Source organism: Oncorhynchus tshawytscha, linkage group LG21 (genome assembly GCF_018296145.1).
Source record: "Oncorhynchus tshawytscha isolate Ot180627B linkage group LG21, Otsh_v2.0, whole genome shotgun sequence".
Lineage (NCBI taxonomy): Eukaryota > Metazoa > Chordata > Actinopteri > Salmoniformes > Salmonidae > Oncorhynchus > Oncorhynchus tshawytscha.
Window position 1 is genome coordinate 27313100 of NC_056449.1, and position 15276 is coordinate 27328375.

Genomic DNA, 15276 nt, shown 5'->3' on the forward strand with positions numbered 1-15276 from the left:
TCAGCAGTTGCTACATACATTTTTTGACTTATAAATGAATGATATGTACCCATTCATTCTTGAGAATATAACTTCTAAATGCCTCATGAGCTTAGTTCAACTGTCATACCCCATCAGAACTACAAATATAATCTTGTTTAACTCCAATATTTGTAAATAAAACAAATGTAAACGGCACAGTCTCAAAATATGGTTAAAACTATGATTTTTGACGTAATGGATGGTCAATCCTTGCATCCATAGCTCTGTCTATGCATTTTAGAGTGGTTACATTTCTCCAGTCCCATCCATCAGCTTTTTATCGAAACAAACTTTATTGTTTCAACTGCGAATTTCCCCTTTAACAATATTGCACTTTTCATGTAGCCTACTTTTGGTCAGTTAATAGGCTAACCACAGATCACGCAATATTATGGACTAAACATTCAATACCTGTTGCTACAGAATTCAATTTCTGTGACCATAAAGGTCAAATTCAGATCCTACATCTGTACCAAGCCACTCAGTAAAAACAGTTGAATCAGGGATATTGTGTGTTGTTGATGTAATCTCTCTGGGTCAGGTGGTGGAGGGGGATGTTGCTGCTGCAGGACTGGCTAATGGAGGAGTTCCCACTACAACCCTTGATATGCCAGCAGGCTTTGAGGTCGCCAGCTCCGGTAACTATGGCAACCGTGATATAACCCGACACGCTAGCTGGCTGGCTGTTACGTGTTTGGGTTGATTGGTATTTTAGTTGAGTGCTATATGTGCTGGTGTGTGCTTCTGTGCTTTAAATGTTTGTTTTTTTTAGAAGCAAAGTGTGTGACTTGGTCCTTTTATTAGATGTACTTTGTTGTGTCCAACAGGAAACATTACCCCCCCCATTACCCAACACAGTTTAAAACTGTCTCTCATCTGTTTCTCCTCCCCTCTCTCCCAAACTGTCTGTCATTGTTTCTCTCTCTCTCCCACACTGTCAGTCTGTCAGTGTTTCTCTCTAAACCCAGCTGTCTCTCTCTCCCACACTGTCAGTCTGTCAGTGTTTCTCTCTAAACCCAGCTGTCTCTCTCTCCCACACTGTCTGTCAGTGTTTCTCTCTAAACCCAGCTGTCTCTCTCTCCCACATTGTCTGTCAGTGTTTCTCTCTAAACCCAGCTGTCTCTCTCTCCCACATTGTCAGTCTGTCAGTGTTTCTCTCTAAACCCAGCTGTCTCTCTCTCCCACACTGTCAGTCTGTCAGTGTTTCTCTCTAAACCCAGCTGTCTCTCTCTCCCACATTGTCTGTCAGTGTTTCTCTCTAAACCCAGCTGTCTCTCTCTCCCACACTGTCAGTCTGTCAGTGTTTCTCTCTAAACCCAGCTGTCTCTCTCTCCCACATTGTCAGTCTGTCAGTGTTTCTCTCTAAACCCAGCTGTCTCTCTCTCCCACATTGTCAGTCTGTCAGTGTTTCTCTCTAAACCCAGCTGTCTCTCTCTCCCACACTGTCAGTCTGTCAGTGTTTCTCTCTAAACCCAGCTGTCTCTCTCTCCCACATTGTCTGTCAGTGTTTCTCTCTAAACCCAGCTGTCTCTCTCTCCCACACTGTCAGTCTGTCAGTGTTTCTCTCTAAACCCAGCTGTCTCTCTCTCCCACACTGTCAGTCTGTCAGTGTTTCTCTCTAAACCCAGCTGTCTCTCTCCCACATTGTCTGTCAGTGTTTCTCTCTAAATCCCACACTGTCAGTCTGTCAGTGTTTCTCTCTAAACCCAGCTGTCTCTCTCTCCCACATTGTCAGTCTGTCAGTGTTTCTCTCTAAACCCAGCTGTCTCTCTCTCCCACATTGTCAGTCTGTCAGTGTTTCTCTCTAAACCCAGCTGTCTCTCTCTCCCACATTGTCTGTCAGTGTTTCTCTCTAAACCCAGCTGTCTCTCTCTCCCACACTGTCAGTCTGTCAGTGTTTCTCTCTAAACTCAGCTGTCTCTCTCGCTCTAGAAAGGGAAGGAATATCTACAGAGGCAAGAAAAAGTATGTTGAACCCTTTGGAACTACCTGGATTTCTGCATAAATTGGTCATAAAATTTGATCTGATCTTCATCTAAGTCACAACAATAGACAAACACAGTCTGCTTAAACTAATAACACACAAGCAATTATATGTTTTAATGTTTTTATTGAACATCATGTAAACATTCAATGTGGAGGGTGGGAAAAGTATGTGAACCCTTGGATTTAATAACTGGTTGACCCTCCTTTGGCAGCAGTAAACTCAACCAAACGTTTTCTGTAGTTGCGGATCAGACCTGCACAACGGTCAGGTGGAATTTTGGACCATTCATATTTACAAAACTGTTTCAGTTCAGCAATATTGTTAGGATGTCTGGTGTGAACTAGAGGTCGACCGATTATGATTTTTCAACGCAAAACCAATTATTGGAGGACCAAGAAAAGCCGATACTAATTAATCGGCTGATTTAAAAATATATATATATATATATTTTTTTTTAAACGTTTTATTTTATTTAATGTATTTGTAATAATGACAATTACAACAATACTGAATGAACACTTATTTTAACTTAATATAATACATCAATAAAATCAATTTAGCCTCAAATAAATAATGAAACATGTTCAATTTGGTTTAAATAATGCAAAAACAAAGTGTTGGAGAAGAAAGTAAAAGTGCAATATGTGCCATGTAAAAAAGCTAACGTTTAAGTTCCTTGCTCAGAACATGAGAACATATGAAAGCTGGTGGTTCCTTTTAACATGAGTCTTCAATATTCCCAGGTTGTAGTTGTTATAGGAATTATAGGACTATTAGGATTATTACTATTAGGACTATTTCTCTCTACAATACAATTTGTATTTTATATACCTTTTTATATACCTTTGACTATTGGATGTTCTTATAGGCACTTTAGTATTGCCAGTGTGACAGTATAGCTTCCGTCCCTCTCCTTGCCCCTACCTGGGCTCGAACCAGGAACACATCGACAACAGCCACCCTCGAAGCAGCGTTACCCATGCAGAGCAAGGCGAACAACCACTCCAAGTCTCAGAGCGAGTGACTTTGAAACGCTATTAGCGCGCACCCCACTAACTAGTTAGCCATTTCACAACGGTTACACCAGTCTAATCTCGGGAGTTGATAGGCTTGAAGTCATAAACAGCCCAATGCTTGAAGCACAGCGAAGAGCTGCTGGCAAAACGCACTAAAGTGCTGTATGAATGAATGCTTACAAGCCTGCTGGTGCCTACCACCGCTCAGTCAGACTGCTCTATCAAATCATAGACTTAATTATAACATAATAACACACAGAAATACGAGCCTTAGATCATTAATATGGTCGAATCTGGAAACTATCATCTCGAAAACAAGACGTTTATTCTTTCAGTGAAATACGGAACCGTGTCGTGGAAATTTCCTCTATTTACCAAATCATGAGAGCAAACCACACACAAGTCAGAGTTAGTTATCACAAAGTCCATCTTTAATTATATGAGCTCTATCACAACCCTGTGACTCTCAGATCAATTCAGTGTCTATCAATGAATTCTCTGAGAGTCCCTCACACATTTCAACTGAGATCCTTTATAGCAAAGACACACATAGTGAGACAGCATAGGCATAATTTACCGTTCAGCTTTGTCTCCTAAACTATGTTCTTTTCTCAAACTCAGAACCATAAACCAATCCTCCATATCAACAGGCATATATCAAATCCATCCTATCTTGTCAAGATCACAGAGAAACCCTGACTGGCACACAGACATTGTGGAGCCAAGAGATACACGCTTGAACTCTCCCCTCTCTCCGGCCCAAACAACTTAGTCTTGACATAGAACAGATACTGCAACCCCGCCACAGTATTATACAAAAATAACATTCTGATGAGAAGTAACTTACAAACATATGATGAATATAAAACATCTTACCTATGTTACCAACCAATTCTGATTATTCCCCAACAACCGTTCCGTATTTTATCTAACGGGTGGCATCCCTAAGTCTAAATATTCCGGTTACATTGCACAACTTTCAATATTATGTCATAAATACGTAAAATTCTGGCAAATTAGGGGGCCCAAACTGTTGCATATACACTGACTCTGCGTGCAATGAACGCAAGAGAAGTGACACAATTTCCCCTGGTTAATATTGCCTGCTAACCTGGATTTCTTTTAGCTAAATATGCAGGTTTGAAAATATATACTTCTGTGTGTTGATTTTAAGAAATGCATTGATGTTTACAGTTTTTCCGCAAATGCGCTTTTGTTAAATCATCCCCCGTTTGGCGAAGTTGGCTGTCTTTGTTAGGAATAAATAGTTTTCACAGTTCGCGACGAGTCATGTTAGCAGGCAATATTAACTAAATATGCAGGTTTAAAAATATATACTTGTGTATTGATTTTAAGAAAGGCATTGATGTTTATGGTTAGGTACACAATGGAGCAACGACAGTCCTTTTTCGCGAATACGCAAGGCATCGATTATATGCAACGCAGGACACGCTAGATAAACTAGTAATATCATCAACCATGTGTAGTTAACTAGTGATTATGATTGATTGTTTTAATTTAATGCTAGCTAGCAACTTACCTTGGCTTCTTACTGCATTAGCGTAACAGGCAGTCTCCTCGTGGAGTGCAATGTAATCAGGTGGTTAGAGCGTTGGACTAGTTAACTGTAAGGTTGCAAGATTGAATCCCCAAGCTGACAAGGTAAAAGAACGAGGCAGTTAACCCACCGTTCCTAGGCCGTCATTGAAAATAAGAATGTGTTCTTAACTGACTTGCCTAGCTAAATAAAGGTGTTTTAAAAAATTGGCTAAATCGATGTCCAAAAATACAGATTTCCGATTGTTATGAAACCTTGAAATCGGCCCTAATTAATTGGCCATTCCGATTAATCGGTCGACCTCTAGTGTGAACTGCTCTCGAGGTCATGCCACAGCATTTTAAATCGGATTGAGGTCAGGACTCTTAACTGGGCCACTCCAGAAGGTATATTTTCTTCAGGTGAAGCCATTCTGTTGTTGATTTACTTCTGTGTTTTGGGCCGTTGTCCTGTTGCATCACCCAACTTCTGTGTATTGATAGCCTTACATTCTCCTGAAAAATGTATTGGGAATTCATTTTTCTGTCGATGATAGCAAGTTGTCCAGGCCCTGAGGCAGCAAAGCAGTCCCAAACCATGATGCTCCCTCCACCATACTTTACAGTTGGGATGAGGTTTTGATGTTGGTGTGCTGGTCCTTTTTTTTCTCCACACATAATGTTGTGTGTTCCTTCCAAACAACTCAACTGGAGTTTCCTCTGCCCACAAAATATTTTGCCAGTAGCGCTGTGGAACATCCAGGTTCTCTTTTATGAACTTCAGACATGCAGCAATGTTTTTTTTTGGACAGAAGTGACTTCTTCCGTGGTGTCCTCCCATGAACACCATTCTTGTTTAGTGTTTTATGTATCGTAGACTCGTCAACAGAGATGTTAGCAAGTTCCAAAGATTTCTGTAAGTCTTTAGCTGACACTCTAGGATTCTTCTTAACCTCATTGAGCATTCTGCACTGTGCTCTCTCTAGGGAGAATACCAACAGTGCTGAACTTTCTCCATTTATAAACAATTTGTCTAACCGTGGACTGATGAACATCAAGACTTTTAGAGATACTTTTGTAACCCTTTCTAGCTTTATGCAAGTCAACAATTCTTAATCTTAGGTCTTCTGAGATCTCTTTTGTTCGAGGCATGGTTCACATCAGGCAATGCTTCTTGTGAATAGCGAACTCAAATTTTGTGAGTTTTTTTTATAGGGCAGGGCAGCTCTAACCAACATCTCCAATCTCATCTCATTGATTGGACTCCAGGTTAGCTGACTCCTGACTCCAATTAGCTTTTGGAGAAGTCATTAGCCTAGGGGTTCACATACTTTTCCCCAACCGACACTGTGAAAGTTTAAATTATGTATTCGATATGGACAAGAAAAATACAATAATTTGTGTGGTATTAGTCTAAGCACACTGTCTATTGTTGTGACTAAGATGAAGATCAGATTACATTTTCTGACTAATTTATGCAGAAATCCAGGTTATTCCAAAGGGTTCACATACTTTTTCTTGCACTGTATGTAAAGAGGAACATGCATCTGATTTCTACTCCCAGTGATACCGGTGTACTATTTGTGGTGACACATGCCTCTCTCTCTCTCTCTCTCTGTCTCTGTGTGTGTGTTCAGTCGGAGAGGCGGTAGTGAAAGCAGAGCAGGGTGAGGAGTTGGAGCTAGTGAAGGAGGCGGGGCTAGTGGAGGAGGACCTGGTAGCTGTTTCCTACATGGGGGATGAGCTGGACCTGGAGACAGTCGGAGACATCATCGCCATCATAGAGGAGAAGGTAAATAGTGTGGGGGGTGCAGCTTTTGACCTAAATATCTCTGTAGTAAGCGGTCTTGTTTGTGCGCACTCATCACAGTCCTCTCTCTGTGTGTGTATCTCTTTCTCTCTGTCTGTCTGTATTTCTCAGGTGGATGACTCTGTGGAGGCTCTAGATGCTGCAGCAGTGGAGGCTGCTCTCTCTCTCTGTGAGGAGGCTGTTTCTGCCGGCCACTCCCTCTCAGGCCCCTGGGAGGCCCATGACTTGAAGTCCTCAGAGCCTGGGCCCACGGTTCAGTCTGACCCCACACAGGGGCTTCAGGGTGGAGCGGGAGCTAACCCTGGGGTCCTGGAGCCAGATACAGAGAGTGGAAGGGGGGAAGCCAAGGAGGGATTAGAAACAGTGGGGACAGACATTGCTCCTTCTGTTGCCGCTGACGACAGCCTGGCAGGAAGTGAGGTCACAGAGGAAGGAGTTCTCACGGTGGAAGGAAGCCTGAGCACAGCTGTGAAGACTGAGATTGAGGAGTGGACCGAGCCAGAACCAAACACACCCTGCCTAGACTCAGAAGATAGTTCTGGATCAGGGAAAGAGTCCAAGGTAATTGTCCTCTTTTCAGTAACACTCACACACGCACCTTTACCAGGTGCAGTTGAATTATCATCTCTCCTTGTGTATCTTTATGTAGGAAGTGAAGGATGAGGATGAAGGGAGCGACGGGGATCCTGATGAAGAGGTGGAGATGAAAGAGGAGTGTGGAGAGGGGGAGGGGCCCTACCTATCAGAAGTAGAACCGGCAGCCAGTGAGAGTGAGGATGGCTATGGCCCCTCCTCCCAACGCTACACCACAGCTGATTCGCTAGCCAGCAGCCCCGCCTCTTCTCAGTTGTAAGTTTCCAACCCTGGTCCTTGTATCCATGGCAACTCTTAATCTGAACATGCCATCACAAGCCTGAATAAAGCAAGTCAACTCGACCCTTAAAAATGCTTTTTGACCTATCCCCAAGATGAGGGGTGGTTTCTCTGTAGTAAGCTGTCTTGTGGGCTTTTGTGCACTATCATCACAATCCTGCCTGTGTCTCTCCCTCTACCATTCACCTACCCTCCTGTCTGTGGATCTCTCTCTCAGCTCGATATGTGGGGAGGATCAGGAGGCCGTTCAGGCTCAGAAGATCTGGAAGAAAGCCATCATGCTGGTGTGGAGAGCAGCAGCCAATCACAGGTCAGCTCTTAGACATATTGGCTGTTATTGGGAACATGGTTAAGGCACTGTAGGGTTTGCCTGATCTGTTGTTGTTATCTGTGACAGGTATGCCAGTGTGTTCCTCCAGTCTGTGTCTGATGACATCGCCCCTGGTTACCACAGCATTGTACACAGGTGAGAGTGCTATAAGAGAAAACTGCTTGTTTGCTGAATTATATGTTATGTACATATGAAAATAAAATCTATATGAACAATATAAGTACATACTAACCTTCCCCTCTAAAACACACACACACACACACACACTCCTCCCTAACACAACCACACACAGACCCATGGATCTGTCGGCCATCAAGAAGAGTATCGAGGCGGGTCAGATCCGTACGACAGCGGAGTTCCAGCGTGACATCATGCTGATGTTCCAGAACGCGGTGATGTACAACAGCTCTGACCACGATGTGTTCCACATGGCCCTGGAGATGCAGAGGGACGTTCTAGAACACGTGCAGCAGTTTCTGGCCACTCAGCTCATCATGCAGACCTCAGAGTCCTCTATCTCCACCAAGAGCCTCAGAGGCCGCGAGGGGGGCCGCAAGCCGGGGGAGCCAGTGGAGAAGGTAAAACTAGACTAGACACACACCTCAGCATCGACACCAACGAGCCAAGACATAGGACAGACTCTGTACCCATCTCATGCCCCAATAATCTTATCTTGCCTCTCTCCTAACCTCCCTGCCATTACACTTCCTCTGTAGGAGCATGGAGCCTCTGTCTCCCCTCTCCATCCATGTCTACTGTCTCTCCGTTACTACTGTCTGTCTACTGTGTCTCCATTAGTACTGTCTGTCTACTCTCTCCTCTCCGTTACTACTGTCTGTCTACTGTCTCTCCGTTACTACTGTCTGTCTACTGTGTCTCCGTTAGTACTGTCTGTCTACTCTCTCCTCTCCGTTACTACTGTCTGTCTACTGTCTCTCCATTACTACTGTCTGTCTACTGTGTCTCCGTTAGTACTGTGTCTACTCTCTCCTCTCCGTTACTACCGTCTGTCTACTCTCTGCTCTCCATTACTACTGTCTGTCTACTGTCTCTCCGTTACTACTGTCTGTCTACTCTCTCCTCTCCGTTACTACCGTCTGTCTACTCTCTGCTCTCCATTACTACTGTCTGTCTACTGTCTCTCTGTTACTACTGTCTGTCTACTGTGTCTCCGTTAGTACTGTCTGTCTACTCTCTCTCTCCGTTACTACCGTCTGTCTACTCTCTCCTCTCCGTTACTACCGTCTGTCTACTGTCTCCGTTAATACTGTCTGTCTACTCTCTCTGCTCTCCGTTACTACTGTCTGTCTACTGTCTCTCCGTTAATACTGTCTGTCTACTGTCCTCTCCGTTAGTACTGTCTGTCTGTCTACTGTGTCTCTCTCCTCTCCGTTACTACTGTCTGTCTACTGTCTCTCCGTTACTACCTGTCTGTCTACTGTGTCTCCGTTACTACTGTCTGTCTACTCTCTCTCTCCATTACTACCGTCTGTCTACTGTCTCTCCTCTCCGTTACTACCGTCTGTCTACTCTCTGCTCTCCATTACTACTGTCTGTCTACTGTCTCTCCTCTCCGTTACTACCGTCTGTCTACTCTCTGCTCTCCATTACTACCGTCTGTCTACTGTCTCTCCTCTCCGTTAGTACCGTCTGTCTACTGTCTCTCTCCTCTCCATTACTACCATCTGTCTACTGTCTCCCATCTCCGTTGCGACAGTCTGTCTACTGTCTCTCTCCTCTCCGTTACTACCGTCTGTCTACTGTCTCTCTCCTCTCTGTTACTACCGTCTGTCTACTGTCTCTCTCCTCTCCTTTACTACCGTCTGTCTACTGTCTCTCTCTGTTACTACTGTCTGTCTACTGTCTCTCCTCTCTGTTACTGTCTGTCTGTCTACTGTCTCTCCTCTCTGTTACTACTGTCTGTCTACTGTCTCTCCTCTCCTTTACTACCGTCTGTCTACTGTCTCTCCTCTCTGTTACTACCGTCTGTCTACTGTCTCTCTCCTCTCTGTTCTACTCTGTCTCCTTCTACTGTCTCCTCTCTCCTTTACTACTGTCTGTCTACTGTCTCCTCTCTGTTACTACTGTCTGTCTACTGTCTCTCTCCTCTCCGTTACTACTGTCTGTCTACTGTCTCTCTCTCTCTGTTACTACCGTCTGTCTACTGTCTCTCTCTCTCCGTTACTACTGTCTGTCTACTGTCTCTCTCTCTCTGTTACTACCGTCTGTCTACTGTCTCTCTCTCCGTTAGTACTGTCTGTCTACTCTCTCCTCTCCGTTACTACGTCTGTCTACTGTCTCTCTCTGTTACTACTGTCTGTCTACTGTCTCTCTCTCTCTCTGTTACTACCGTCTGTCTACTGTCTCTCTCCTCTCTGTTACTACTGTCTGTCTACTGTCTCTCCTCTCCTTTACTACTGTCTGTCTACTGTCTCTCTCCTCTCTGTTACTACCGTCTGTCTACTGTCTCTCTCCTCTCCTGTTACTACCGTCTGTCTACTGTCTCTCTCCTCTCCTTTACTACCGTCTGTCTACTGTCCTCTCCGTTAGTACTGTCTGTCTACTGTCTCTCCTTCTGTTACTGTCTGTCTACTGTCTCTCCTCTCCGTTACTACTGTCTGTCTGTCTCTCCTCTCCGTTAGTACCGTCTGTCTACTGTCTCTCTCCTATCCGTTAGTACCGTCTGTCTACTGTCTCTCCTCTCCGTTAGTACCGTCTGTCTACTGTCTCCTCTCCGTTTTAGTACAGTCTGTCTACTGTCTCTCTCCTCTCCGTTACTACCTTCTGTCTACTGTGTCTCTCCTCTCCGTTAGTACCGTCTGTCTACTGTCTCTCTCCTATCCGTTAGTACCGTCTGTCTACTGTCTCTCCTCTCCGTTTGTACCGTCTGTCTACTGTCTCCTCTCCGTTTTAGTACAGTCTGTCTACTGTCTCTCTCCTCTCCGTTAGTACCGTCTGTCTACTGTCTCTCCTCTCCGTTAGTACAGTCTGTCTACTGTCTCTCTCCGTTTTAGTACAGTCTGTCTACTGACTCTCCTCTCTGTTACTACCATCTGTCTACTGTCTCTCCTCTCTGTTACTACCGTCTGTCTACTGTCTCTCCTCCCCATTACTACCGTCTGTCTACTGTCACTCCTCTCCGTTACTACCGTCTGTCTACTGTCTCTCTCCTCTCTGTTACTACCGTCTGTTTACTGTCTCTCTCCTCTCTGTTACTACCGTCTGTCTACTGACTCTCCTCTCCATTACTACCGTCTGTCTACTGACTCTCCCCTCTGTTACTACCGTCTGTCTACTGTCTCTCCTCTCCGTTAGTACCGTCTGTCTACTGACTCTCCTCTCTGTTACTACCGTCTGTCTACTGTCTCTCCTCTCTGTCTGTCTACTGTCTCTCCTCTCTGTTACTACCGTCTGTCTACTGTCTCCCCTCTCCGTTGCTACAGTCTGTCTACTGTCTCTCTCCTCTCCCATAGTACCGTCTGTCTACTGTCTCTCTCCTCTCCATTACTACCGTCTGTCTACTGTCTCTCCTCTCTGTTACTACAGTCTGTCTACTGTCTCTCCTCTCTGTTACTACCGTCTGTCTGTCTCTCCTCTCCGTTACTACCGTCTGTCTACTGTCTCTCCTCTCTGTTACTACAGTCTGTCTACTGTCTCTCCTCTCCATTACTACCGTCTGTCTGTATCTCCTCTCCATTACTACCGTCTGTCTACTGTCTCTCCTCTCTGTTACTACAGTCTGTCTACTGTCTCTCCTCTCTGTTACTACCGTCTGTCTGTCTCTCCTCTCCATTACTACCGTCTGTCTACTGTCTCTCCTCTCTGTTACTACAGTCTGTCTACGGTCTCTCCTCTCCATTACTACCGTCTGTCTACTGTCTCTCTCCTCTCCGTTACTACCGTCTGTCTACTGTCTCTCTCCTCTCCGTTACTACCGTCTGTCTACTGTCTCTCCTCTCTGTTACTACCGTCTGTCTACTGTCTCTCTCCTCTCTGTCTGTCTACTGTCTCTCTCCTCTCTGTTACTACCGTCTGTCTACTGTCTCTCTCCTCTCCGTTAGTACCGTCTGTCTACTGTCTCTCCTCTCCATTACTACCGTCTGTCTACTGTCTCTCCTCTCCATTACTACCGTCTGTCTACTGACTCTCCTCTCTGTTACTACCGTCTGTCTACTGTCTCTCCTCTCTGTCTGTCTACTGTCTCTCCTCTCTGTTACTACCGTCTGTCTACTCTCTCTCTCCGTTACTACCGTCTGTCTACTGACTCTCCTCTCTGTCTGTCTACTGTCTCTCCTCTCTGTTACTACCGTCTGTCTACTGTCTCTCCTCTCTGTCTGTCTACTGACTCTCCTCTCTGTTACTACCGTCTGTCTACTGACTCTCCTCTCCATTACTACCGTCTGTCTACTGACTCTCCTCTCTGTTACTACCGTCTGTCTACTGTCTCTCCTCTCCATTACTACCGTCTGTCTGTATCTCCTCTCCATTACTACCGTCTGTCTACTGACTCTCCTCTCTGTTACTACCGTCTGTCTACTGACTCTCCCCTCTGTTACTATCGTCTGTCTACTGTCTCTCCTCTCTGTTACTACCGTCTGTCTACTGTCTCCTCTCCATTACTACCGTCTGTCTACTGTCTCTCCTCTCCATTACTACCGTCTGTCTACTGACTCTCCTCTCCATTACTACCGTCTGTCTACTGACTCTCCCCTCTGTTACTACCGTCTGTCTACTGTCTCTCCTCTCCATTACTACCGTCTGTCTACTGACTCTCCTCTCCATTACTACCGTCTGTCTACTGACTCTCCTCTCCATTACTACCGTCTGTCTACTGACTCTCCCCTCTGTTACTACCGTCTGTCTACTGTCTCTCCTCTCTGTCTGTCTACTGTCTCTCCTCTCTGTTACTACCGTCTGTCTACTGTCTCCCCTCTCCGTTGCTACAGTCTGTCTACTGTCTCTCTCCTCTCCCATAGTACCGTCTGTCTACTGTCTCTCTCCTCTCCATTACTACCGTCTGTCTACTGTCTCTCTCCTTTCCATTACTACAATCTGTCTACTGTCTCTCTCCTTTCCATTACTACAATCTGTCTACTGTCTCCCCTCTCCGTTGCTACAGTCTGTCTACTATCTCTCTCCTCTCCCATAGTACCGTCTGTCTACTGTCTCTCCTCTCTGTTACTACCGTCTGTCTGTCTCTCCTCTCCGTTACTACCGTCTGTCTACTGTCTCTCCTCTCTGTTACTACAGTCTGTCTACTGTCTCTCCTCTCTGTTACTACAGTCTGTCTACTGTCTCTCCTCTCCATTACTACCGTCTGTCTGTATCTCCTCTCCATTACTACCGTCTGTCTACTGTCTCTCCTCTCTGTTACTACAGTCTGTCTACTGTCTCTCCTCTCTGTTACTACCGTCTGTCTGTCTCTCCTCTCCATTACTACCGTCTGTCTACTGTCTCTCCTCTCTGTTACTACAGTCTGTCTACTGTCTCTCCTCTCTGTTACTACCGTCTGTCTGTCTCTCCTCTCCGTTACTACCGTCTGTCTACTGTCTCTCCTCTCTGTCTGTCTACTGTCTCTCCTCTCTGTTACTACCGTCTGTCTACTGTCTCTCTCCTCTCCGTTACTACCGTCTGTCTACTGTCTCTCTCCTCTCCGTTACTACCGTCTGTCTACTGTCTCTCCTCTCCGTTACTACCGTCTGTCTGTCTCTCCTCTCCATTACTACCGTCTGTCTACTGTCTCTCCTCTCTGTTACTACAGTCTGTCTACTGTCTCTCCTCTCCATTACTACCGTCTGTCTACTGTCTCTCTCCTCTCCGTTACTACCGTCTGTCTACTGTCTCTCTCCTCTCCGTTACTACCGTCTGTCTACTGTCTCTCCTCTCTGTTACTACCGTCTGTCTACTGTCTCTCTCCTCTCCGTTAGTACCGTCTGTCTACTGTCTCTCCTCTCCGTTACTACCGTCTGTCTACTGTCTCTCTCCTCTCCGTTACTACCGTCTGTCTACTGTCTCTCCTCTCCGTTAGTACAGTCTGTCTACTGTCTCTCCTCTCCGTTAGTACCGTCTGTCTACTGTCTCTCCTCTCTGTTACTACCGTCTGTCTACTGTCTCTCCTCTCTGTTACTACCGTCTGTCTACTGTCTCTCCTCTCTGTTACTACCGTCTGTCTACTGTCTCCTCTCTGTTACTACCGTCTGTCCTGTCTGTCTACTGTCTCTCCTCTCCGTTAGTACCGTCTGACTACTGTCTCTCTCCTCTCCGTTTCTACCGTCTGTCTACTGACTCTCCTCTCTGTCTGTCTACTGTCTCTCCTCTCTGTTACTACCGTCTGTCTACTATCTCTCTCCTCTCCGTTTTAGTACAGTCTGACTACTGTCTCTCTCCTCTCCGTTACTACCGTCTGTCTACTGTCTCTCTCCTCTCCGTTACTACCGTCTGTCTACTGTCTCTCCTCTCCGTTACTACCGTCTGTCTGTCTCTCCTCTCCATTACTACCGTCTGTCTACTGTCTCTCCTCTCTGTTACTACAGTCTGTCTACTGTCTCTCCTCTCCTGTTACCGTCTGTCTACTGTCTCTCTCCTCTCCGTTACTACCGTCTGTCTACTGTCTCTCCTCTCCGTTACTACCGTCTGTCTACTGTCTCTCCTCTCTGTTACTACCGTCTGTCTACTGTCTCTCTCCTCTCCGTTAGTACCGTCTGTCTACTGTCTCTCCTCTCCGTTACTACCGTCTGTCTACTGTCTCTCTCCTCTCCGTTACTACCGTCTGTCTACTGTCTCTCCTCTCCGTTAGTACAGTCTGTCTACTGTCTCTCCTCTCCGTTAGTACCGTCTGTCTACTGTCTCTCCTCTCTGTTACTACCGTCTGTCTACTGTCTCTCCTCTCTGTTACTACCGTCTGTCTACTGTCTCTCCTCTCTGTTACTACCGTCTGTCTACTGTCTCCTCTCTGTTACTACCGTCTGTCTACTGTCTCTCCTCTCCGTTAGTACCGTCTGACTACTGTCTCTCTCCTCTCCGTTTCTACCGTCTGTCTACTGACTCTCCTCTCTGTCTGTCTACTGTCTCTCCTCTCTGTTACTACCGTCTGTCTACTATCTCTCTCCTCTCCGTTTTAGTACAGTCTGACTACTGTCTCTCTCCTCTCCGTTAGTACCGTCTGACTACTGTCTCTCTCCTCTCCGTTAGTACCGTCTGACTACTGTCTCTCTCCTCTCTGTTACTACCGTCTGTCTACTGACTCTCCTCTCTGTCTGTCTACTGTCTCTCCTCTCTGTTACTACCGTCTGTCTACTGTCTCTCCTCTCTGTTACTACCGTCTGTCTACTGTCTCTCTCCTCTCCGTTTTAGTACAGTCTGACTACTGTCTCTCTCCTCTCCGTTAGTACCGTCTGACTACTGTCTCTCTCCTCTCTGTTACTACCGTCTGTCTACTGACTCTCCTCTCTGTCTGTCTACTGTCTCTCCTCTCTGTTACTACCGTCTGTCTACTGTCTCTCCTCTCTGTTACTACCGTCTGTCTACTGTCTCTCCTCTCTGTTACTACCGTCTGTCTACTGTCTCTCCTCTCTGTTACTACCGTCTGTCTACTGTCTCTCCTCTCTGTTACTACCGTCTGCCTACTGTCTCTCCTCTCCGTTAGTACCGTCTGTCTACTGACTCTCCTCTCTGTTACTACCGTTTGTCTACTGTCTCTCTC

The 15276-nt window shown here is 45.8% G+C and overlaps 1 protein-coding gene across 4 annotated transcripts in view; it reads left to right on the forward strand.

The window, feature by feature from the left end:
- The window catches only part of LOC112221183 (bromodomain-containing protein 8), a 71800-nt gene that overhangs the window by 14324 nt on the left and 42200 nt on the right, over positions 1–15276 (forward strand). For all 4 annotated transcript variants that reach the window (XM_024383337.2, XM_024383339.2, XM_024383338.2 and 1 more), the window contains exons 10-16: positions 563–659; positions 6198–6352; positions 6482–6931; positions 7020–7219; positions 7461–7553; positions 7641–7709; positions 7867–8152. In XM_024383337.2, coding sequence (XP_024239105.1) covers positions 563–659; positions 6198–6352; positions 6482–6931; positions 7020–7219; positions 7461–7553; positions 7641–7709; positions 7867–8152 — 1350 coding nt within the window. The remainder of the gene's footprint in view (positions 1–562; positions 660–6197; positions 6353–6481; positions 6932–7019; positions 7220–7460; positions 7554–7640; positions 7710–7866; positions 8153–15276) is intronic.